At 43.7% G+C, this 23,459-nt stretch overlaps 5 protein-coding genes across 5 annotated transcripts; 2 read left to right on the top strand and 3 right to left on the bottom strand.

The window, feature by feature from the left end:
* Positions 1 to 174: 174 nt before the first annotated feature.
* LOC128716327 (zinc finger protein 14 homolog) lies at positions 175 to 1,706 on the bottom strand. Its single transcript, XM_053811247.1, has 2 exons — positions 1,587 to 1,706; positions 175 to 1,521 (listed from the first exon to the last, which is right to left on the bottom strand). Exons 1-2 carry the CDS (start codon positions 1,704 to 1,706, stop codon positions 175 to 177), a joined length of 1,467 nt encoding a protein of 488 aa, XP_053667222.1.
* Positions 1,707 to 2,998: 1,292 nt separating this feature from the next.
* On the bottom strand, positions 2,999 to 4,595 carry LOC128714283 (neuralized-like protein 2). The gene is made up of 2 exons (XM_053809159.1): positions 4,382 to 4,595; positions 2,999 to 3,549 (listed from the first exon to the last, which is right to left on the bottom strand). Exons 1-2 carry the CDS (start codon positions 4,590 to 4,592, stop codon positions 2,999 to 3,001), a joined length of 762 nt encoding a protein of 253 aa, XP_053665134.1. The 5' UTR covers positions 4,593 to 4,595.
* A 2,155-nt stretch (positions 4,596 to 6,750) lies between these two features.
* LOC128714936 (filaggrin-2-like) lies at positions 6,751 to 8,312 on the bottom strand. The gene is made up of 3 exons (XM_053809819.1): positions 8,075 to 8,312; positions 7,360 to 7,989; positions 6,751 to 7,286 (listed from the first exon to the last, which is right to left on the bottom strand). Exons 1-3 carry the CDS (start codon positions 8,310 to 8,312, stop codon positions 6,751 to 6,753), a joined length of 1,404 nt encoding a protein of 467 aa, XP_053665794.1.
* A 1,657-nt stretch (positions 8,313 to 9,969) lies between these two features.
* On the top strand, positions 9,970 to 10,508 carry LOC128711953 (NADH dehydrogenase [ubiquinone] iron-sulfur protein 6, mitochondrial). The gene is made up of 3 exons (XM_053806844.1): positions 9,970 to 10,098; positions 10,192 to 10,371; positions 10,440 to 10,508. The coding sequence occupies exons 1-3, from the start codon at positions 9,970 to 9,972 to the stop codon at positions 10,506 to 10,508; spliced, it is 378 nt and encodes a 125-aa protein (XP_053662819.1).
* Positions 10,509 to 11,678: 1,170 nt separating this feature from the next.
* LOC128714146 (uncharacterized) lies at positions 11,679 to 13,058 on the top strand. Its single transcript, XM_053809020.1, has 5 exons — positions 11,679 to 11,740; positions 11,923 to 12,110; positions 12,189 to 12,300; positions 12,376 to 12,706; positions 12,792 to 13,058. Exons 1-5 carry the CDS (start codon positions 11,679 to 11,681, stop codon positions 13,056 to 13,058), a joined length of 960 nt encoding a protein of 319 aa, XP_053664995.1.
* The last annotated feature ends 10,401 nt before the right edge of the window (positions 13,059 to 23,459 follow it).

Below are 23,459 nucleotides of genomic sequence, written 5' to 3'. Positions count from 1 at the left end.
ACGTTTCGGCAGGAGAATAATCCACCATTACAGTTGAGCTACACTGCCAGAGATAGTGTACGTCAGCGTACGCCATAAATACTAATGATTGAAAGTTTGCCCAGGAGTGTGTATAGATTTGTTCGCGCTACTCGCGACGAAAGCCGAACCATTACGTACGGTTATTAACACTCACTATGCCGCAGAGTTCCATGGAACACTTCGGCATGTGGACGGACGAACGGAGTGGACGCTAAAGTGGGCAAGCATGGGCGGCAGTGCCGGTGCTACGTAATAACAGTCCGGTCCCGGGCATGCCTTCGGATAGCTGCTGGGATCTCGATGCGATTCTGGGAGCGTACGGGCCCGCTTTAAATATACCGATTTGTTCGGAAAGTGTGCCTTCATGTGTCGTCGCCATTCGCGGAAGCTGGTAAATCTCTCGCGACACCATGCCTCCGTACATTGATACAGTGGTTTTGTCTGCAGATGTTGCGTCTTGTGCAGCTCATAGGTTATACTATGTTTAAAATGTCGCCCACAATAGGGACACTGGAAGATACGTCTTACATGTTTATGCTGCAACCCTTGTTGGCGATCGTGCAGATTAGTTACTGTGTGATACTGTGTAGATTCCATATTCCGATGAGCAATTACGTGAAGCCGATATTTTCGCAATTCTTGAATCTTTAATCCACACCGCTTGCAAGTGTGCCATTTATCAGACCCATGCACCGTACGCAAATGGTCTTCTATTCGTTCCTTTTTGCTGAAGCGCAATTGACACTCGGCACACTCGTACGGGTACCAATGGGTCTCGAGATGCTTGTTCAGTGCTTGGTTCGTACGAAATTCATAGGCACAGTTCGGTGTACTGCACTGTTGACAACGATAAGGCAGCAAGTCGTGATGCTTTATCAGATGGGACATCAATTCAGCCTCCGTCCCATAAGTTTTATAACAGACGTAACACTTGTTTCGCACGACGGTATGATTCGTTTTTTGCTCCGGTGGCAGTTTAACCGTCATCGGTTCTCGGCGTAACTCATTCACTTTCTTTGTCGCTCTTTGTGTTTGATGTCGCTCCATATCTGGTGAATAATTTTCATTCTCCTCATCATCAGCGATTTTTTCCCGAGATGATTGTTCGTTAACGATTCCATCAGTTGCTAGCGGACAGCTAATAATTTCCAGCTCCTCGATAGCTTCAATCTTTATTTCGATCACACGTTCCGATGGTTTTGCCGACGAGCTGTTTTCTTCGTCCGCTGTGACATCCATCTCTCTATCCTTACCAACTAATTCATCGGCATCAGTTTGGAGCGCTTCAGAGCCCGATTCTTCTTCTACCATCTCTTCGAACTGTAATGCATCACCAGCATTTTTCATTTCCGACAGTCGCTGGATCAATTCACCCCGTTCCTGTAGCGCCAGGAATACCTTCTCCGCGTTCAGCAGCTGCTGGTGGAAAACGTAACTGTGTTCCAGATATTGAACGCATTCTAGGCACACCTGGTTCGGATACGAAGGGGGACACAACAGCTGTAAAGATAACGTGAATTACCATCGAGACAGCATGTGAAAACGAACGCCATTAAAATGCGTACATCCAAGTGAAACATTTGCTTGATCGCCTCTTTTGCGTGCTGCAAGTTGTTGAGTAGAAGAACATCTATGCCTAACACACGTTCAGCCCAACGGGCACACAACCTGCACACAGAAAGCATTTTTTAACTGCGGGCCACCAACTACAAAAAGTTTAGGGAAGAAATTTTGGTAGTTTTCACGAGCCGTCCGCCCAAACCGGCCGATAATGCATCCGCAGGCGTTGGTAAATAACTACAGATGCAGATGCATCGCTACACAACTGACAATTCCGCACGTCACTTAAATGACAGTACTAAAAATTGTTGACAAATAGCTGGGACTATTTGAATTTTAGTACAACACTGTGCAAATTGGCCGTTTGCGCAATGCAACAGATGAAAGGAAATAGGGAGTAGAGTGGGATTCACTGGCAACTGAAATGGAGTTCCATATGTTCAATTGACGGTTAATTATCAAATAAAACAAATCCCATTTCTATTACAAAACAGCTATAAAAAAGAGAACATTTACGTTAGCCGAAATAAAGAAAAACAGACAAGTTTTCACCAATATGTCTGTAGGATATTCTACATTTATTAATGTTCTCTCATCAATCACTTTCGTACTCTAGCTTTTCAAAAAACAAGCTTTTCAATACACATAATTACAAACGAGGACAATTATGCAAACGGGTGACTCACATTTATTCACTTTCGCTCGCTCCGTTTTAGTTCTGAGGCTTTGATTAAATATAAACATTTCTCTGTACGACCCGGAACTACGTAGGAATTGTTCCTATTGCCCCGTTTGTACCGTTATTCACAAAACTGTTCTGCTACTGCCCCCATTTGTCCCATTTGTAACTATTTTATTCCAACCTAGTAGAAAAATCAATATGTGAAGGGAACTTCTTTACATTATGTTGCAGCTGAAATGCAGGGAATCGAGTTATGTATATTAATGTGAAAATTCTAGCTTGTGATTGTGATTATTTAAAGATATTGGTTTGTTACAGTAATTTATAATCAGCAGCTCTGAAGAAGTCCATGGAAGAATTGAGATGTAAAGCAAATTTTAAATCAACTTAGCTACACACAAAGTTTCCTGCATTACAAATGACCCGCGTTTATGCTGCATCTTTTACACGTTTAAAATTAGGGCAATACGTAAGGAAAAGACCCTGTAAGTTTAGTGACAAAACAAATATGATCCGATACTTCACCATGATACTGGTCCAGAGGTTTATAACCCGGTCTGTGATAAATTAAAAACATAGCTTGACAAAGTGTGGCGAGCAAACGGCGAAGGAGATTCCAATTTTGCCGTACGATGCTCTCACTGGGAATGAAGCTACTGCCGGGGTAGATTAACTGTTTCCCACATCGTCAATTACCCACACCACCCGACCTGAATTTCAGATGGTAGTTCTCACTTACAGCCCACACTGTAGCAAATAGTTTTTCAAACTTTCCGGCAACGGTAGCTCGGGAATGGCAGATTTTTTTACCCGTGCCAGTATTGCATCCCGGCAAGCACCCTGTAGCGTTGAGATACCGTATAGCTGGATGATCTTCACCTGTTTCGTCGTACCGTACACATCGATTACCACGTGCAGTGCGCCTTTCGTGTACGGGATGTCATGTGTGCATGGTCCTTGATCTTCACCATTAATGATAAAGTGCATTTCGGCTTTGTCCGCTTCGTGTTCACTCGGTACGAAGATGACGCCGATGCGAGAGTTTGTATCCGTGGGCAGAATGTCCGTACTGGCGCCACCATCTTGCGAGATTGGTTTGAGCAGACTGCGCGGAAAGACACCACGCGAAGTTTTCACGTTGATACCATTTCCAAGGATGTTGCTTTTGAGCATCGAGTTGCCGACCGTGCGCGTGATGGGGAAGACCCAACTGTGGCCAAGATTCGCTAAATCCGGAAGAGCGTACTGTAGTGCGGAAGCTGGTTTAATGTCAAGCTGCGTTAGACCTAGGTAAACGAAGAAAAATAGTGTTACATGTCTGATTTGTACAATGTAGGAAGTTTACACAATCTTTAACATATTTGCCGTGTCGCAAAGAATTTTATCAAGCGACTCTGTTGCAGCAGAATCTAACATCAAATTTAGAAGAATTAGAAGCAAGCTATAAATGAAAAGAACACTTCGTTCTGCATGTGATGGGACTCTTCTATTGCGATACTTAATTATCAATATTCCTGGAGTGACATTTTGGTACCGATCCCATCATGTGACACAACCGAGAATAGGATGAGACTTTCGAAATTTGATGGGACTAACTCATAGGTGTTTATTACGAGTGAAGTTATAATAACTAATAGTAACCCATAAATTGAATCAATGATGCGATGGTCCCCAAAGCGGACCTTGACGTTCCAAAACAAGGAAAAGCAGCATAAAATACAAGACATGACTGTGTTGTACTGAATTCTAGACACTTCTTTAGAATAGTGACCGATTAATTAAGATAACTAATGTTATCTGTATTAGATGTAATATACTGCTAACTTTACGTATATTTGTTCGAGATAAAAGAATGAAAGGATCTGTATCTTACAAAATCAGAGGATCAACTTGAAGGATACGACTTTTGCCCTTTGCGATGCATTCTACTGTTCTATTGTTTCTATAAGGATTATCGGTCTGCAGGACTTGCTTTGTTCGGCTAAATATTTGATGTTTTGGCTTTTCATAGCTACACGCCTAAGCCCCTTAGTACGTATACGCATGAACACAACACGACCCCCGTCAGGGATCATTAGCTGAATTAAACATTAGTATTCACCAAAAAACAAAACTTACCCAATCTCATGTGTCCACTCCAGCCACGCTCATTTTTCTCGATCTCTAGCAGAAAGATTTCACCCGGTTGCAACGGTTTCTCGCTAAAGGTGAGCGCATTTCCGAAACTGGCCTTCCGATACGCGACCGTGTTCTCGTTAAACAGTATAATGTTCTGACCATGGTACGGATGGAATCGGGCCAACATTTTACGTGGATAAACCACCGTCATGCTGCATTCGTCACCAGTCCCTGGTGGGGAGATTGGATGTTTCCCAGATCTCAAAGGATTTTACTTCCAGCTTAACGCTACTGCTCGAAATATGACTGTGGCGTCCTTGGTGAAGATGGTAAACTCGCTCTATTCTTGTTCTCTAAGGGTAGATACAGCACTGTAAACAAAATTTCACCGCTACCAGATAGGTCACCGATGATTTCTCTGCGCAAAAACAGCAAAAAAAAATCACTCGAACGTGTCGTGACTTGAGTGATCCGCTACACTGTTCCACACCGACAAATCTATTGGTTACGCCTGTGTGCGCTCGTGTGCGAATGTTTATGCGTATTACGTTTCGTCGCCGCTGCCCAATGTATTTTAACGCATTGAATCTATATTCACGCTCGATTGCAAATCATGCACTTCTGCCGATGCTGCTGCTGCTCCTACTTCTCTTCATTGTTTTCTTTCGCACACAAACAAACGGAGATGCAGTACACGTTATGGTGTCTGCCACTGTAATCGTTGGCCCGTGTGCCAAGCTTCGTTAGGATTACATTATCCAACACACGGTTTAATCCCAGTCAATTTGTAAGCTAATTTCAGATAGATATAAAACACGCAATACGCTTTGTTTTGCTGCAGGACAATGCCACTATTGCTTTTCTGTTTTTGTTGTGAAAAACTCCGACCTGTCAGTTAGTTGGCAACTGGTTTGCCTACACTGTACGCGAACGCTGCACTATGGTCGACTTGCCGGTCATGCGACTGTCATTTTTTAGATTATTATTTTAAATTTATGGCGCGCACTTTACCACAAAACCGTACGGCACGTGGTAGCTTGGTCCATTCGGTTGCCCTTTTCGATGAGCATCCCTCATTCTTATTAAAAATGATTCCGAAACAGTTTCGAGCTGCTAGGAAACATCTAAACTATTACTAGATCCGCAAGCATCTAGAAATTTGGATGCTGGATAACGAGTTATTTATCTTTTCTCTGGGAAATGGGGTTTCGACGACAAAAACAATGTTCAATCTACGAAAGCGTTACTATCAGTGCATGCGTTCACATATATTTGCAACCTGTTTTCTTTTTTTATTATACAATCACGATAAATTAAGGTTTTCAGCATATCTTCGATAAAATTGATTGTTGGATAAAGTTACGGATTAAAAGGAGTCAGAAAATGAATGTTCTTTAAAATTATGTCTCCACATCTGGCTAATAAAATGCTACCAAATAGGGTGTTACGGTTAACAATAAATAAATTTGCGTGCACTTTAAACGCAATGCGAAAGTTGCAATTTAAATGCTTGTTGTATGCGTACAGCGTTATTGGATTGCCGCTCAATTGCTACATCCATGTCGCTAAAACAATTGATCTACCTTCGCGCGAAGGTCCACACATTATGGTGTAGTTTTACAATTCATTCAAACGAACCAGCGTGATTAAATGATGTAATATAAATGGGAAGGGTTTACACTACCAGCCTGTTTTGTAATCAATCTCCGTTGGGACGGAAATGACAAAACATCTTTACACAAACCTCCCCCTATATTAGATAGTCGATTGGATTAAAAGGTGTTAATATATAAAATCAAAGTAAATCTCTTTTCGTCAACTAATTACGTATAAAGCTGATAACTATGCACGTTGCTCTGATTTAACCTGTTTCAGCAGCTTCTGTCATTGCATCATTTCCCAGTTTAAGGATGCGATCTAACAATCTTCCGTCAAAATAGTGGCGCATTTCCACTAAGCATGAGAGACACGTTTCAGGACAATTGATATGAAATCTAAAACCATCTTCATAGATGAGTGAGCATAAGAACAAAAGAAAATCAATAAAGATCAAATACCATCTGTTTCATACAGAACATTACTGTACAAACCGTAAAATTTTGTTCATACATACTGAAGAAGCGGACATCTTTAAGACTCTTTGCAGCTACTTCCACTATGCATTTGAAACAAACATTAACGTGCAATCAGCACGCCAATAATTAAAAACAAACTATTGCCTGCTTTCGAATTGGAACGCCTGGGAGTAGGTGAACACGCCATTGCATGTGTGTACTCGCTCGGTCGAGGCACCATAACACTGGTCCAAGGAAAGATAAACTATATTCCTCTGCCTTAAGCAATCGCAAGGGCCAACGCTAAAGACTGCCTTACTGTTCCTGCTGCAAGCGTAATTCCTTCACTTTCGTGGCTAACTTTTCGTTTTCTCGTGCCAGATCACGCGCCAGCTTTTCATCAATTTCTGCATTCTTTTCAATGATTTTCGAGATGGTCTTGAGCGTTGCTTTAGCCGCACCTGACACGGGTTGTGCCACATTAGTTTTAGTAGTTGAAATAAAATTTTCATTCTTATCGCCACCTGCGGCAACTACACCCGCCGTACGGTTTCGATTTAAACGATCCTGCACACTGCTACTCTTCGGCTGTGAACCATTGCCTTTTCCATTCGTTTGTCCGGACTTTTTGGCACTTTCTCCACCACGATCCGATTTACGACCGGCGGTGTTGCGATTTAAATGATCAACCGGATGAGACTCTTTGCGGCCGGTGGTACTAGTAAGCGGCAAATGGTGTTGACCATGAGGCTGCTGGTTATGATCTCCTTGACCGGTGTGAAACTGAAATTGGGGTTTCGCAGCTTGGCGAGGCCCAACACGGCCACTCCCGATAATTGGAGGAGATGTAACTGGTCAAATGGATAAATTGAAAATATTAATCTAACTATTGCACTCTTAAATGAACCAATTGAGATAGCTTACCTTTCACACTCTTAAACTCGCCATCACGCGATATCGAAACCGTCAAATTCGGTTCCAATTTGGCTGAGGTATGCAAACCACTATCGTCCTTGCTGCGGCTCTCCTGCCCATCGTGTTGTTCTCCGCGCCTCCAATGGGCGGCACCTTCGTGTGTTACGTGTGTCGTACCACGGGCACTTCGACGCTGTTGCTCCCCTGATGCAGATCGCCATCCATCGTGCTCATTGGTGGAAAACGAACGCTGAACGTTAGTCCCACCGCCATGATGTTGATGATGGCCACCGTGGTGACCATGCTGCTGCTTACCACCACCCCTCGTTCTCTGTCCAGAGTGTGAGCCTATCGCATCTCTCGAAACACCACCTGGCCGATGTCCGCTTCGATTGTTAGGATTGCGACGATCGAAGTGTTCAGCACCCTTCCCGGGTGGACTTCTACCATTCGGTGTAATTATGGCTGCATTGCCGTTAGGACTACCACCATCACTAGATTGCCCCGTTTTCTCACCGTCACGTTCTACATCGGCTAGAAAACTGTATGCCGGATCCGGTGGTGGTCCTTCGCCTTCCGCAAATCCTTTATACTCTTTTGCTATCTTTTGAATGAAGGCATTCTTTTCCTTCTTTCTCTCTGTGAATAGAAGACCATGAAAAAGTGAGCGATACGCACTGGCATAATATCGGTATTTGGAATCGGAGACAGTTATCATATATACCTTCCAGCTGTGCGAGCGTGCTTTCGTCAAGCTCGTAGTTAAAATCGATCTTATCATACTTATGCTCGCGAGGCCAATCGTCGTCCTTGGGTGGCTTTATCTCCACCATCGCATTTTCCTTCATTGCTCGCAGCCGGTCCTCTTCAGCCTCGCGGTACTTCTGCTCAATTTCCTCATTTCGTTTCTTAATGCGTGCGATCCGTGCTTCAAGATCTTCCTGGCTTTGGACGGATGTCATGTTTGCCTTGCCTCTTCACTGTTTCACAGAAGAAGTTCGATACAAAGCACACGGAATGGGTAAACTGCAAGAAAAACCTACGGTTCATATAATGGGCTTACAACAAATGCGATCAAGCATGAATTTTCGCATTTTTCATTCCTTCTTCTACGCCACACTTTCAACTTGTTCTTTTTTCGGTGAGCCATCCAAAGTTCCACCTTGTGAGATGTGGTTTCCTGTTTAAAGCTTCTTCGATCTAATATAAATGAGAAGTCACAAGTGCATTCCAATTAGGAGTGCTGTGTCCTTAGTTTTATTCCTTTCTTGCCCATTCTTCCGGTCAATCTACGGCATACGATCGCATCCGATGCAAGCCGCCAGTAGAGAGAAACCACCATGCGCAGCCTGGCCTACTTCGTTCGTGGCCGCTTTCACATATCCAAGCAACGATGAAACGTTTCATCACGATTTCTATATGCGTCGCCAAGCAACGGTGCAATGCACTACCACTGCTTGGTGTATTTTCTTCTAGACGCATTCAGCATTCTTCTTCATTTATGTGCCCTTGGGTACGTGACCAATTCCTCAACGTGACCCTTTGCTATCCGAATTTGGTTGGCATGCCACTATAGGATTTTTACCTGATGAACTCACATGGACAACACACATCCACAATAGCTAATTGTTTTGCCTTAACGATGCCGTTTACACTTTTGCTGATCGTTTCGATCGCCACTATGCCGTGGAATTAGCACTCTTCTTTCAACCTGTTCCAATCAAAAGTTTCTCATGAGCGGACGAAAATATGCATCTGTCTCAACGTCCTATCCGCCTTACAGAATGATCGAGTTTTCAACGCACATTTTTCACCACTTTCCAACATCCCCCACCCGCCGACTGGCGCAAGCAACGTGCAACGCATACCAAAACCCTCAAGCAAGGTTGATGGTTTTGGACGAATGGTGTCCGTAGCATTCTTGCCAGGCGAAGTTCGTAAGATATGCCACGTACCAAGCATGCTGTGCGGAAAAGCGGAAGCACGGCAGAAGTTGTTTCCCTATTTTCTCTCGACGATTGGAAAATCTTTCGCGTGGAAGGAACGTACAGTAAACAATGCACAAAATTTGGCAACATTTTCTCACCTGCGTTCCTGGGATAGCAGCGTGTTGTGTGCAGCTCTGCAGTGTTGCTGGTACACGGGAACGTTTTAACAACGAGCTAGGAACAACATTTTCGGCACGGGAATGAATCTTATTCAAAGATCTTCTGTAAAAAGTTTCTATCGATGCATTTAGCACTTGTTTCTGTTTTTCTTCATGTTCGTTTCACGGTCGGTCCTTTTGACAGCGCGTGAGGTGGGTTGTTCGATCAACCGTGTGGGTGGTAAACATGAAAAGAAGAAAAAGAAATCCATGTTTCCTTGTAGATTGGCTTGGTTGTAAAGAATATCAAAATGAAGTGAATAATTGAATAAAGAATAGAAAAAAAGTTATATTATTGCAAAATCTCATTCAGCAGTTTATCATCAAAAACAGCGGCCCGGACCGAACTATCGAGTATCGCTTCAGTTGTCACAGTTGTCAAACGCAATCAGCTGCCAATTTTCTCCAAAACGGTCTGTGTTCGGAATAAAAACAACACAGAGAAATCAATAGCAACACAAATTCACGCCGGAATGGCCTCACGGATGATTCTTTCGCCTGCACGCCGGCTGGCGAACGTGATCGGTTCCAGACCCATCAGCACACAGGTCCTGGCTACTCAGTGCGCCACAATTAAGGATGAAATCACTCACACTGGGCAGGTAGGCAGCATCAGCCCGTGAGTGGCACGATTACGCAAGTCCTTCCCGCGGAAGAGTAGCGGTGTGTTATTGTAATTTCCATTTTTGTTTCAGTACTATGAAGCTAATGACTACCGGAATGCACGTTTCGTGAACGCAACCAAAGTGGTCAATCCGAACTGGGCCATTAAGCTGATTGACGAAGCGCCGATCGTCAAATCGGAACAGCGTGTAGTATGCTGTGACGGTGGAACCGATCCTGCTCTAGGCCATCCCAAAGTGTACATCAATTTGGTAAAAATCCTAATCCCCTAAAACAATGTCCTTAAATCTTAAAGAATTTGTCACACATTTCTTTGTAGGATAAACCCGGTGCTCATGCTTGCGGATATTGTGGGCAGCGTTTTGAGAAGATCGATCATCATCACTGAGAATCTGTGTGTCTAGGTAGATGATAACATTCTGCTGCACCATGTTGCTTCGTTGAACCCTTTAGTCAAATAAACGGAGGATTTAAAAACAAACAAACGGTTCCCTTCCAAAACTCATCGTGTGTGTTAAATTGTATTTTTTTTCCTTCTGAAGCTGGGTAATTAAACAGACTCTCGTTTACCAACAATACTACGTGAGTAATAGAAGTTTATTGGATTTTAATGGACGGTGCGCATAATGTTAAGCAATTAAAAATTGATAAAATAATGTCTCGCCAGGCTGACCAGGCAAGGCATTAGATTCCGGAGCCGGAGCATGCCTTCTTTTTCTCGCTACTTTCATCGAACAAAAACAATTTTGCATACTGCCATCTCGCTCGAGCATAACGTAGAAGAAGGAGGTTGCTGATGCGCTTGCGTTGTTGACGCGCATCAAAGCGCCTGACCCCCCCACTGGGTTTGACAGCTGAACAGGAGATTTTCACTATCAGTCGAGTCGGGCCTTCGAACTTTTCTAGAACCTTTGCATCCGAGCACCATCAGCAATTGGAATTTCTACAAACGTGTACATTTATTTCGTGTACTTTGTTAGTTAGTTCGCCAAATCTCTATTCTTCTCCCTGGTGCTGAATACTGGTCTATTCGATCAGCTTAAGCATTTTTCCAACGGGATTTTATTTCGGTTTCATCTCAGCTGCACACTCGCCTGTCTCGTAAAACCTCGTTACAGCAACGAAAAGTGGAAAATATTACAGCATAATTGTGTCTTCTAAATGCGAATACTCTAAACATTCCACCGCTCGAGCATTCGTTTGCTCGTGTGCGATACGCAAAACAAAATATCAGGTGACGGCAAGCCGAAAGGTGACCTACGTGACTTTTGGGTAAAACACCCCAGGTTGCTTGCATCAGACCAAACCCCCTTTCCTCCAATCGATTTGGTCTGTGTGACCGCTAAACCGTGCTAATCGTCGCGTGTGTAATCAAACAAACGAATCGAAGCAAGCTGCTATACATACAGTTTCAGCATCAAAACAAACCAGCATATAGCCAGCGGAACATAGCATTCGTCGCCGCCGCAGCCTACTGCTCTCGCTTCTGTAGTAGCAGTGTACTTTTTTTTGTTTGAACCCGTGTCCTTTGAAAGGCATCAAAATTTGCGTCGTAAAGATGGACCTGTTAAAAAAATTTATGGGCTTAGACGGCCGGAAGGATGACGATGATGATAACAGGTAGGAGTTCCATCGATTCCATGCAGTTAACGTTAACGGCTTCTTACTTTGCACCGGTTTTTATTTTATTACCAAACACAGGGCGAATGCGCCTGTCCATGGTGTAGAAAAAAGCATTTTCATATTTTCCTGTACTCTCTATTTTCCGGTTCAAAACTTTTCCGACACACACACATACATAGAAAGAAAAAAACAACACTCAAGGACGAGTTCCGCAAGCCGATCTGGGTAGAGGAGGACGACAGCGATGACGAGCTGTTTGATAATCGGAAAATTTACGGTGTGCAAATTTTTACCAACCCGATCGAAATGCAGAAGTACTTCGAGCAGCAGATGCAGGAGATGTGGAAATCGCTCGAAGAGTATGACGGTAAGAAAATGACCGGAATAGCGTCCACAATAAACTAGTGCATGGCATAGATGCTAATACTTTATTGTACCATAACAGATAATGTGAAAATGTTCGATCATGATTTGAAGCAAGATTTTCTGAAGCCAGGCTTTGAGGAAGCCGAACTTGGCAAGGATGTGAAGCGGCAAGATACTGACCTGGATGGAGAGTAAGTGTATCGGTTAGGTATTTTTTGAATGATATTTGAGTGAAACGTACACGAACTCTCTCCCATGTTTATTAGGATCTATGCTGATCAACTGCATTCACTGCTGCAGCGCATATCGCCGGATCTGAAGGAACTGATGCCGAAGAAACGCAAGGACAAGGTGGAAAATAATAGCGCTACAGCGGAACGCCGCCGACTGACCGACGATGAGAAAGTGATGGATCTAATCCATGGTATTACCGACCAGACACGGCTATCATCCGGTGCAGGCATCTCCAAACCGATGAGACGCAACGGTAGCCTGCAGCAACGTTTCCCCGAAGGTGGATTGTTTGAGGGCGCGTTCCAGGGACCGCGCATGTTTGGCCAAAGCATCATTTCGCAGACGATTCGCCGCCCGGATGGGGTATTATACGTGTTCACTATACTGCCACATAAAGCTAGTTGTTGTTGATGTTGCGGTTTTTTTTCTTACTACATTTTCATTTTAGTCCTTTGAAACACGTCGCACGGTACGAGATTCCCAAGGAAACACTCAAACGACCGTCACGTTGTCCACGAAAGATGGACGCAAGGAAACGGTCACCACGTACGATGAGGCTGGAAAGAAGGTTGGATCTGGGGATGAAATATTTGGCATGAAAAAGGGTGGCGGAGAAATTGAAGGGCATGATACGCCGACCGGGGCACTGCTAGCACTGGACGGCAAGTTTGGGCTGAACTACAATGGTTACGTGTTGCCGAAGAATCTCTGGTGACTTCACGCGTCGCAAACCGACCGTAATGATGCGCTGCTCTCCTGTGAACCGACTGCGGGAGGATGGAGTTCACAGTCAAGCAACAGCAGCGAATCATACATTTATCCCTATTCTGAATGTAGTAGCAACGGGAACGCACGTTGCCATAGAATTAGTACCAGTTCCATTAGTGATCGTCTCGTAATGACCCATAATTGTGCCGACTGTTGCCACGATCTCTTTCCCCATCTCAACCCGTATCAGTGCAAGACCGATCACTCAGTGTGCACCGACCTTTCTTCCTACGATCGTTCTTTTTTCATCGCACTGTATTGCATCACCTGTGCTTCATTGTTTATACCCTGTTTAGTTTATGTCCCTGCTATTTATTTTATTCTGGTCCTGCTAACACAAAGCAGCGCATATCCCATCTTCGGTCAATCCGTCACCCATCAGACTGACACTTTCTTAAGATCTATTACCCGTTGGAGTCTGAGTATTACGTTTCCCATGCTGGCTGCTCGTGCAAACAGACGAAACGGTTGGCAAACGTATTCTGCACCGATCGTACCCTCGATCGCTTTATGAAAGCTATTGCCAACGCACCTCGGTGCGCCTCGTCATCCACCGGTGTCGGAAGCTAACGATGGTACCGGTATTGGATTGAGTTTGTGATATTATTTTATACCGTTTTGCAACAGCCGTCGGTCCCAAAACGGACCGATGCGGCACGTGCATCACTCGCGATGGACAGTTGTGAGCGACGGTTTTGCTAAGTGTAAAGCGTTAATTGTGATTATGATTAGTACGAATATGATTTTAATAATTATTATTAATATTACCACTACTACTACTGCTACTATGGGCGTCATTTTGATGCGCGATTATGCTAAGTTCGTTAGAGTGTACGATAAGTTCCGTAGCTGATGGTGACTGAAACGTTGCTCTGGTACCAGGGAGACTACTAAACTGGATTCCATCGAGTGTCGGATAGCATTAAACGAAAGTAGGAAAGTACTACAGGGACTATAGGGCAAGCAAGACAAATGGGAACTGTTCCCGATCGTAGGCCTAATGTTTTCATTCGTTTGAAATGATTTCCGAGTATTTTTTGGTGCAAACTAACAGTTATCATATGAAAGTTTTGGAAGGATAAAGCTTTGTGGGCATTGTGAAACTACTATTGCACTGTTATCGGATATTGCCTATATAGGAACTCCTACAGAGCGAGTGTACGTGGAACAAATATGTCGTAGAAGTAACAAATGACACGTGCACAATGCGCTATTTAGCCAAATCGTCTACAAAAACGACCATATACAGCTGTTAGTTGGTGTCGAACAATATTGCAATACGGGGTACATTGTAAAACTGTGGAAACAATTTAGATAGTTACTTATTTTGCAAAGAACAAAGTTTTCTACCGATTCTACGAGGTTTCGTTTGTGTGTTAAGGAACGATGGCATAGCGTTGAACGAGGAAGGGTAGGAAGGGATGGATCGGAAAGCAGAAGAATTAAATGACTGAGAATACGCACATGGACAAGAAAAGTAATGGAGTTGGGTAAAGATGATGGAAGAGAGATGGCACGGTGCTGCAATATCGGCTCGAACGGCCGGCGGTATGTTTGAGTGCGTGTGTGCAATGTGTAATTTTAACAAGCGTTCTTTCAAACCATTTTTCTTTTATTGGATTTTATCAGATAAAACTAAACCCCATCGTCGGTTCGAATGTTATTCAGACACATTATTCTAACTTCAGTGAATTACTTTTATAACACCGCCAAAAATAAATCCTTTGGACTGAAAAGATTAACCAGAGAGAAACCAGATAACAACTACTATAGTAAAAGGCGGATCGGAACCTGTCAGTTCTGTTTTTAGGTTTTTTTTATTGCTTTCTGTCATCAGGAAAGTGTACACTAATTCACACCAAAAATACGAACATACCAAAAGATACACAAAAAAGGAACAAAATCCATAAAACCAATTTCGTAGTTCATTGACAGAAACAACCTTTCTCATGATGTATTGCCATTTCTAGTACAACTTAACGTTTTATTTTAAACAACCGACAACATTTCAAAGTCGGATTATGCATTTTATAAATCTTCAAATCCAGCAAGGCAACAACAATCTACCTGGTTTATTTTCCAACCATCCATTCAGAATAAAATACCTTTCGTCTCATATATATATTGAAACATTGGCTATCTTGCCTGTATATCTTGGTTGAATATCCAACCATTAACTCATCTAAACCCTGTTTGCTTACAACAGAATGCAATATGAAAGTTTGTGTGTACTCCCGTGTCTTCTTCATCGGCAAGTAGTATTATAGTAGAAGAATAAACTATTCCAAATGATCCATTCATGAAAGATGGGGTTTAAATTGGTTTTATTGCCTGTTTGGGCATAACAGCAAGATGACAAAGCGTGCGTCTAAAGGTCGTCCAAGATGAGATCTGAAAGCATCTATAGCTAGAATTATAATCACCAATAAAGGGAGATGCCATCGTGTTAAAAGTTTGTGTTGCAAGAGAACTAAAAGTAAGTTATCATAAAAATCTCGAGAATGATGAGTAATGCTCACGCAAGTAAAACTCTTTACACAGTCCGGCGTCCGTTTTACTCTACGTTCAAAGCTCAACTGATTTATTTCACGTATTTACAAGTTTGACAATTCGCTGGCAGTGTTGCCAGAAAAACAGAAAGTTGTTATTTACATTCAACACTCCTCCTAAATAACTACTGTTCAAAACACATAGTTAATTCGAGCACATTTGAATTTGCTTCAAAAACTTCCCTATCTGAGGCGCAGATAACGGCTTTGTCAATGCATCTGCTATCATTTCGCTCGACTGACAGTATATCAGCTCCACAGTTCTCTGCTCGCATAATTCACGTATGAAGTTCCTTTTCGTATCGATATGCTTCACTCGCCCACTCGATCTCTCTGCAGTAGCAAAGCATATACAACCTTGATTGTCTTCGTACAACACAATTGGCATGGTCTGTGGTTCGTCGAAGTCTTCTAGCAATCGCCGCAACCATAGCACCTCCTGACACGCCAACGTTAATGCATTGTACTCTGCTTCCAGTGACGATAATGCAACACTCGCTTGCGCTTTGCTGGTCCAGCAAATTGGTCCACCACCAAATAAGAAAACAAAACCACTCGTAGATTTTCGTGTTTTCACATCGCCTGCCCAGTCAGCGTCAGAGTATCCTCTTAAAGTCCAATCATTGCCGGATCCGAACTTCAACCTAAAGTCCTTTGTTCCTTTAAGGTATCTCAGGATTCTCTTTCCAGCTGTCCAATCACTTTCGTTGGGATTTTCCATTTTCCTTCCTAATAGCCCAACACTAAGCGATATGTCAGGTCTTGCATTTACTGCTAGATACAACAACGCTCCTACCAAACTGCGGTACAGAGTCTTGTCTTCAAACATTTTACTGTCATCGTTAACCAGTGAATAGCCGGGGTCCATTGGAGTCTTAGCAGGATGCGCATCTTTCATTCCGAACCTCTTAATTAGATCTTCTATATAACCTGTCAGTCGCATAGTATACACTCCGTCTTCCTTATGAATCTCGTAACCCAGGAAATGTCGAACGGGACCAAGCGAAGTTATGTTGAGTCGATCTTTTAGGTCAGCAAAAATTCGATCAATTGTTGCTTCTTCTGCACATCCCATCAGTAAATCGTCTACGTACACAAGTAAATACACTGTAGACTGATTTCCACGAAGTACATAGAGACAAGGGTCGGAGTCACATTGTACAAATCCAAGCGTCGACAGAATTGCATGTAAAGCCTTGTTCCAACAGCGGGCTGACTGTTTTAATCCGTAAATGCTTTTCTGTAGCCTGCACACCATGTGTTCTTTTCCACGAACTTTAAATCCCGATGGCTGCTGCATGTACAACTCCTCCTCGATAGTGCCATTGAGATAGGCCGTCTTTATGTCGTATTGCTTCAATATTAGCCCCTTCTTCACAGCTATTGCTAGCATCGTACGTAATGTTGTTTGTCGAGTAACTGGAGCGAATACTTCCGTATAATCAATGCCAAACTTCTGCGTGTAGCCCTGAGCTACAATTCGTGCCTTGTGTCGCACTATCTTGCCCGTCTCATCCCTTTTCAGTTTGAAAACCCATTTCGCTCCTATGGGCTTCACTCCGACGGGTAAGTTTACAAGCTCCCATGTTTGGTTCTGTCCATGGGCTTTCATTTCTTCAATCATAGCTTCTTTCCAAACAGGGATTTTCATCGCTTCATGATAACTTGATGGCTCTTCGTCATGAGTGACCTTGCCCACAACAAAGTCGTCATAACGTTTGGGAAGAACGCCACGCGTACTTCGACCTTCTTTTAGTGGCTCTTCAGAAGTGTCACTCTCTTCTGCATCTTCATACACAGATATAGTTTCTTCGGATTCTCCCACAGATACTTGATCCGTCCAATCCAGTTCAACAACTTCAGTCCGAGCTTCCACCGGCACGTTTTCCACAGTGCACTCCTCCTGCTGTTCGGAGCCATTACTTAGCTCAAGAAAACGGGCATCACGACTAATGATCACGCGATCTTTATCGATGTTTAGAAATCTATAAGCCTTATGCTGGTCCGAGTAACCTAAAAAAATAAGTTTCTCCGCCTTCGCATCGAACTTCTTTCTTCTTGGGTCGGGAATATGAACGTAAGCCTCGCTTCCAAACACTCGTAGTCTGGACAAGTCCGGCTTTGACCCAGTCCAATGCTCGTAGGGTGTACGGTTTACTACTCTTGAAGGGAGTCGGTTCTGCACATAGGCTGCTGTCATTACAGCCTCTCCCCAGTACCGTTTCGGCAGTCCAGCATCAAGCAGCATACAGTTCGCCATCTCTTGCAAGGTTCGGTTCTTTCGTTCAGCCACTCCGTTAGATTGTGGTGAGTATGGAGTGGAATATTGTGCGCTTATACCTTGGGACTTATAAAATTCCTGTAGAGCTTTAACCGTATATTCGCCTCCCCCATCAGAGCGAATCGCACTAGGCTTCCGACCAAAGGTGTTTTCTGTCCAGCGAACATATTCGACGATCTTATCGGCTGCTTCATTCTTCGTTTTCAGGAGATAGATCACACAGAAGCGACTAAAATCATCAATAATGGTCATGAAGTATTTGTAACCACTTGGGGTAGGATTCTCCATCGGTCCACATATATCAGTGTGTAAAAGGTCCAATGGTTTCTTGGATTTGCGTTCGGTCACTAAAGGAAAAGGCTTTCTGGATAGCTTCCCCTTCAAACAGCACTCGCACACAATCCTTTCTCCGCAATCCTTCACATGTAAACCGCTTGCTAACCCTTTATTCCGGATTGCCGCGACAACATCGATACTCCGATGACCGAATCTCCGGTGCCAAGTATGTTGACACTCTTCTGTGTGATTTCCTCTAACTTTCAAACACGCCTCTGTAATCTTCATTTTGTACTGGTTGCCTTCCATATCACCAACCGTGATGACCTCACCCTTACCACACTTTATTTCGCAACCGTTGGCATTAAAAACGACGTCAAAACCTTTTTGTGCCAACTTTTTTACTGAAATTAAACCTCCCTCTAATCCGGGAACATAAAGAACGTTTTCGAGGGTAATGGCGATGCGTTTACCTTCTCCAGTTTCACCAAAGATAATACCGTGTCCGCATCCCGCCGATTTTACCTTTGTTCCATCGGCCAGCACCACGTCAGTCACATAACCGCCTTTGAACTCCGTAAAAAACTCGCGATCGTTGGTCATGTGACACGTGCAGCCACTATCTATCGTCCAAGCGCCAGGAATCACTTCCCCAGCAACAAAACACGCCGCGCCATGAACAGCAGTATCATTCCCTGTTGGTTGTTGCTTAGCTTGGATACGCTTAGCTTGCGCAGGTTTCGAAGTCTTCTTATAGGATGGCCGTTTCTTACAATTTCGCTGGAAATGACCAGGTTGGTGACAATAAAAACATTTCAACTCACCACGATCCTTTGTTTCAACCTTAAGGACTTTCTCCTCCTTACAGTTTACTCCTGGTTGACATTCGCGCTTCATGCTTTCTTCTCGCAATCGAGCCAACACCGATTCCATAGTGACGTCTTCTTGAGGACACGTCTCCACCGATGTGACAAACGTGCTGTACGATGGCGGCAAAGTCCGTAGAAATAAGATGATCCGTAGCATTTCACTCAAATCGACGCCGGCGTTGTCCATTTTTTCGTAGATGTTTTCCACATATTCGATATGCTTTTCCACATCAGCATCCTCGGCCATCATAGTAGAACACAATTGATGCAAAAGCAAAGCTTGGTTGCCAATTGTAGCCTTTTCGTGGTAACAACGTAGATTGTCCCACATTTCCTTGGCTGACTCTGCTTTCTTGATAAAGCGCAACTGGTTGTCTTCGACAAACATCGCAATTGTATTCCTTGCCTTTGTGTCCTTCTTCTTCCATTCTGCAAAACTGTCGTTCTTTTCGTCTGGTATAGGAACCTCGATCACTTCCCATACCTCCTCTCTCTCTAGCAGCGTTTGCATACGGAATTTCCATGCGATGAAATTCGCATTGTTCAATTTCGTAAAAACGGCCTTAACGGAATCCGCCATTTTGTACACTTAGTGACGCCGGTTGTTCAGGAACTTTATCTTTTCTTACGATCACGAAGAAAGAAATAACGCGCAAACTAAATACACTCGCTTAGCACGTTTCGCAAATTACTCAAACTAGCAATTTTCAGCTCCCGGGCCCATAACCTGATGAGTAATGCTCACGCAAGTAAAACTCTTTACACAGTCCGGCGTCCGTTTTACTCTACGTTCAAAGCTCAACTGATTTATTTCACGTATTTACAAGTTTGACAATTCGCTGGCAGTGTTGCCAGAAAAACAGAAAGTTGTTATTTACATTCAACACTCCTCCTAAATAACTACTGTTCAAAACACATAGTTAATTCGAGCACATTTGAATTTGCTTCAAAAACTTCCCTATCTGAGGCGCAGATAACGGCTTTGTCAATGCATCTGCTATCATTTCGCTCGACTGACAGTATATCAGCTCCACAGTTCTCTGCTCGCATAATTCACGTATGAAGTTCCTTTTCGTATCGATATGCTTCACTCGCCCACTCGATCTCTCTGCAGTAGCAAAGCATATACAACCTTGATTGTCTTCGTACAACACAATTGGCATGGTCTGTGGTTCGTCGAAGTCTTCTAGCAATCGCCGCAACCATAGCACCTCCTGACACGCCAACGTTAATGCATTGTACTCTGCTTCCAGTGACGATAATGCAACACTCGCTTGCGCTTTGCTGGTCCAGCAAATTGGTCCACCACCAAATAAGAAAACAAAACCACTCGTAGATTTTCGTGTTTTCACATCGCCTGCCCAGTCAGCGTCAGAGTATCCTCTTAAAGTCCAATCATTGCCGGATCCGAACTTCAACCTAAAGTCCTTTGTTCCTTTAAGGTATCTCAGGATTCTCTTTCCAGCTGTCCAATCACTTTCGTTGGGATTTTCCATTTTCCTTCCTAATAGCCCAACACTAAGCGATATGTCAGGTCTTGCATTTACTGCTAGATACAACAACGCTCCTACCAAACTGCGGTACAGAGTCTTGTCTTCAAACATTTTACTGTCATCGTTAACCAGTGAATAGCCGGGGTCCATTGGAGTCTTAGCAGGATGCGCATCTTTCATTCCGAACCTCTTAATTAGATCTTCTATATAACCTGTCAGTCGCATAGTATACACTCCGTCTTCCTTATGAATCTCGTAACCCAGGAAATGTCGAACGGGACCAAGCGAAGTTATGTTGAGTCGATCTTTTAGGTCAGCAAAAATTCGATCAATTGTTGCTTCTTCTGCACATCCCATCAGTAAATCGTCTACGTACACAAGTAAATACACTGTAGACTGATTTCCACGAAGTACATAGAGACAAGGGTCGGAGTCACATTGTACAAATCCAAGCGTCGACAGAATTGCATGTAAAGCCTTGTTCCAACAGCGGGCTGACTGTTTTAATCCGTAAATGCTTTTCTGTAGCCTGCACACCATGTGTTCTTTTCCACGAACTTTAAATCCCGATGGCTGCTGCATGTACAACTCCTCCTCGATAGTGCCATTGAGATAGGCCGTCTTTATGTCGTATTGCTTCAATATTAGCCCCTTCTTCACAGCTATTGCTAGCATCGTACGTAATGTTGTTTGTCGAGTAACTGGAGCGAATACTTCCGTATAATCAATGCCAAACTTCTGCGTGTAGCCCTGAGCTACAATTCGTGCCTTGTGTCGCACTATCTTGCCCGTCTCATCCCTTTTCAGTTTGAAAACCCATTTCGCTCCTATGGGCTTCACTCCGACGGGTAAGTTTACAAGCTCCCATGTTTGGTTCTGTCCATGGGCTTTCATTTCTTCAATCATAGCTTCTTTCCAAACAGGGATTTTCATCGCTTCATGATAACTTGATGGCTCTTCGTCATGAGTGACCTTGCCCACAACAAAGTCGTCATAACGTTTGGGAAGAACGCCACGCGTACTTCGACCTTCTTTTAGTGGCTCTTCAGAAGTGTCACTCTCTTCTGCATCTTCATACACAGATATAGTTTCTTCGGATTCTCCCACAGATACTTGATCCGTCCAATCCAGTTCAACAACTTCAGTCCGAGCTTCCACCGGCACGTTTTCCACAGTGCACTCCTCCTGCTGTTCGGAGCCATTACTTAGCTCAAGAAAACGGGCATCACGACTAATGATCACGCGATCTTTATCGATGTTTAGAAATCTATAAGCCTTATGCTGGTCCGAGTAACCTAAAAAAATAAGTTTCTCCGCCTTCGCATCGAACTTCTTTCTTCTTGGGTCGGGAATATGAACGTAAGCCTCGCTTCCAAACACTCGTAGTCTGGACAAGTCCGGCTTTGACCCAGTCCAATGCTCGTAGGGTGTACGGTTTACTACTCTTGAAGGGAGTCGGTTCTGCACATAGGCTGCTGTCATTACAGCCTCTCCCCAGTACCGTTTCGGCAGTCCAGCATCAAGCAGCATACAGTTCGCCATCTCTTGCAAGGTTCGGTTCTTTCGTTCAGCCACTCCGTTAGATTGTGGTGAGTATGGAGTGGAATATTGTGCGCTTATACCTTGGGACTTATAAAATTCCTGTAGAGCTTTAACCGTATATTCGCCTCCCCCATCAGAGCGAATCGCACTAGGCTTCCGACCAAAGGTGTTTTCTGTCCAGCGAACATATTCGACGATCTTATCGGCTGCTTCATTCTTCGTTTTCAGGAGATAGATCACACAGAAGCGACTAAAATCATCAATAATGGTCATGAAGTATTTGTAACCACTTGGGGTAGGATTCTCCATCGGTCCACATATATCAGTGTGTAAAAGGTCCAATGGTTTCTTGGATTTGCGTTCGGTCACTAAAGGAAAAGGCTTTCTGGATAGCTTCCCCTTCAAACAGCACTCGCACACAATCCTTTCTCCGCAATCCTTCACATGTAAACCGCTTGCTAACCCTTTATTCCGGATTGCCGCGACAACATCGATACTCCGATGACCGAATCTCCGGTGCCAAGTATGTTGACACTCTTCTGTGTGATTTCCTCTAACTTTCAAACACGCCTCTGTAATCTTCATTTTGTACTGGTTGCCTTCCATATCACCAACCGTGATGACCTCACCCTTACCACACTTTATTTCGCAACCGTTGGCATTAAAAACGACGTCAAAACCTTTTTGTGCCAACTTTTTTACTGAAATTAAACCTCCCTCTAATCCGGGAACATAAAGAACGTTTTCGAGGGTAATGGCGATGCGTTTACCTTCTCCAGTTTCACCAAAGATAATACCGTGTCCGCATCCCGCCGATTTTACCTTTGTTCCATCGGCCAGCACCACGTCAGTCACATAACCGCCTTTGAACTCCGTAAAAAACTCGCGATCGTTGGTCATGTGACACGTGCAGCCACTATCTATCGTCCAAGCGCCAGGAATCACTTCCCCAGCAACAAAACACGCCGCGCCATGAACAGCAGTATCATTCCCTGTTGGTTGTTGCTTAGCTTGGATACGCTTAGCTTGCGCAGGTTTCGAAGTCTTCTTATAGGATGGCCGTTTCTTACAATTTCGCTGGAAATGACCAGGTTGGTGACAATAAAAACATTTCAACTCACCACGATCCTTTGTTTCAACCTTAAGGACTTTCTCCTCCTTACAGTTTACTCCTGGTTGACATTCGCGCTTCATGCTTTCTTCTCGCAATCGAGCCAACACCGATTCCATAGTGACGTCTTCTTGAGGACACGTCTCCACCGATGTGACAAACGTGCTGTACGATGGCGGCAAAGTCCGTAGAAATAAGATGATCCGTAGCATTTCACTCAAATCGAC

Source organism: Anopheles marshallii, chromosome 3 (assembly GCF_943734725.1).
Source record: "Anopheles marshallii chromosome 3, idAnoMarsDA_429_01, whole genome shotgun sequence".
Classification (NCBI taxonomy): domain Eukaryota; kingdom Metazoa; phylum Arthropoda; class Insecta; order Diptera; family Culicidae; genus Anopheles; species Anopheles marshallii.
This window is presented reverse-complemented; position numbering and strand designations above follow the sequence as displayed.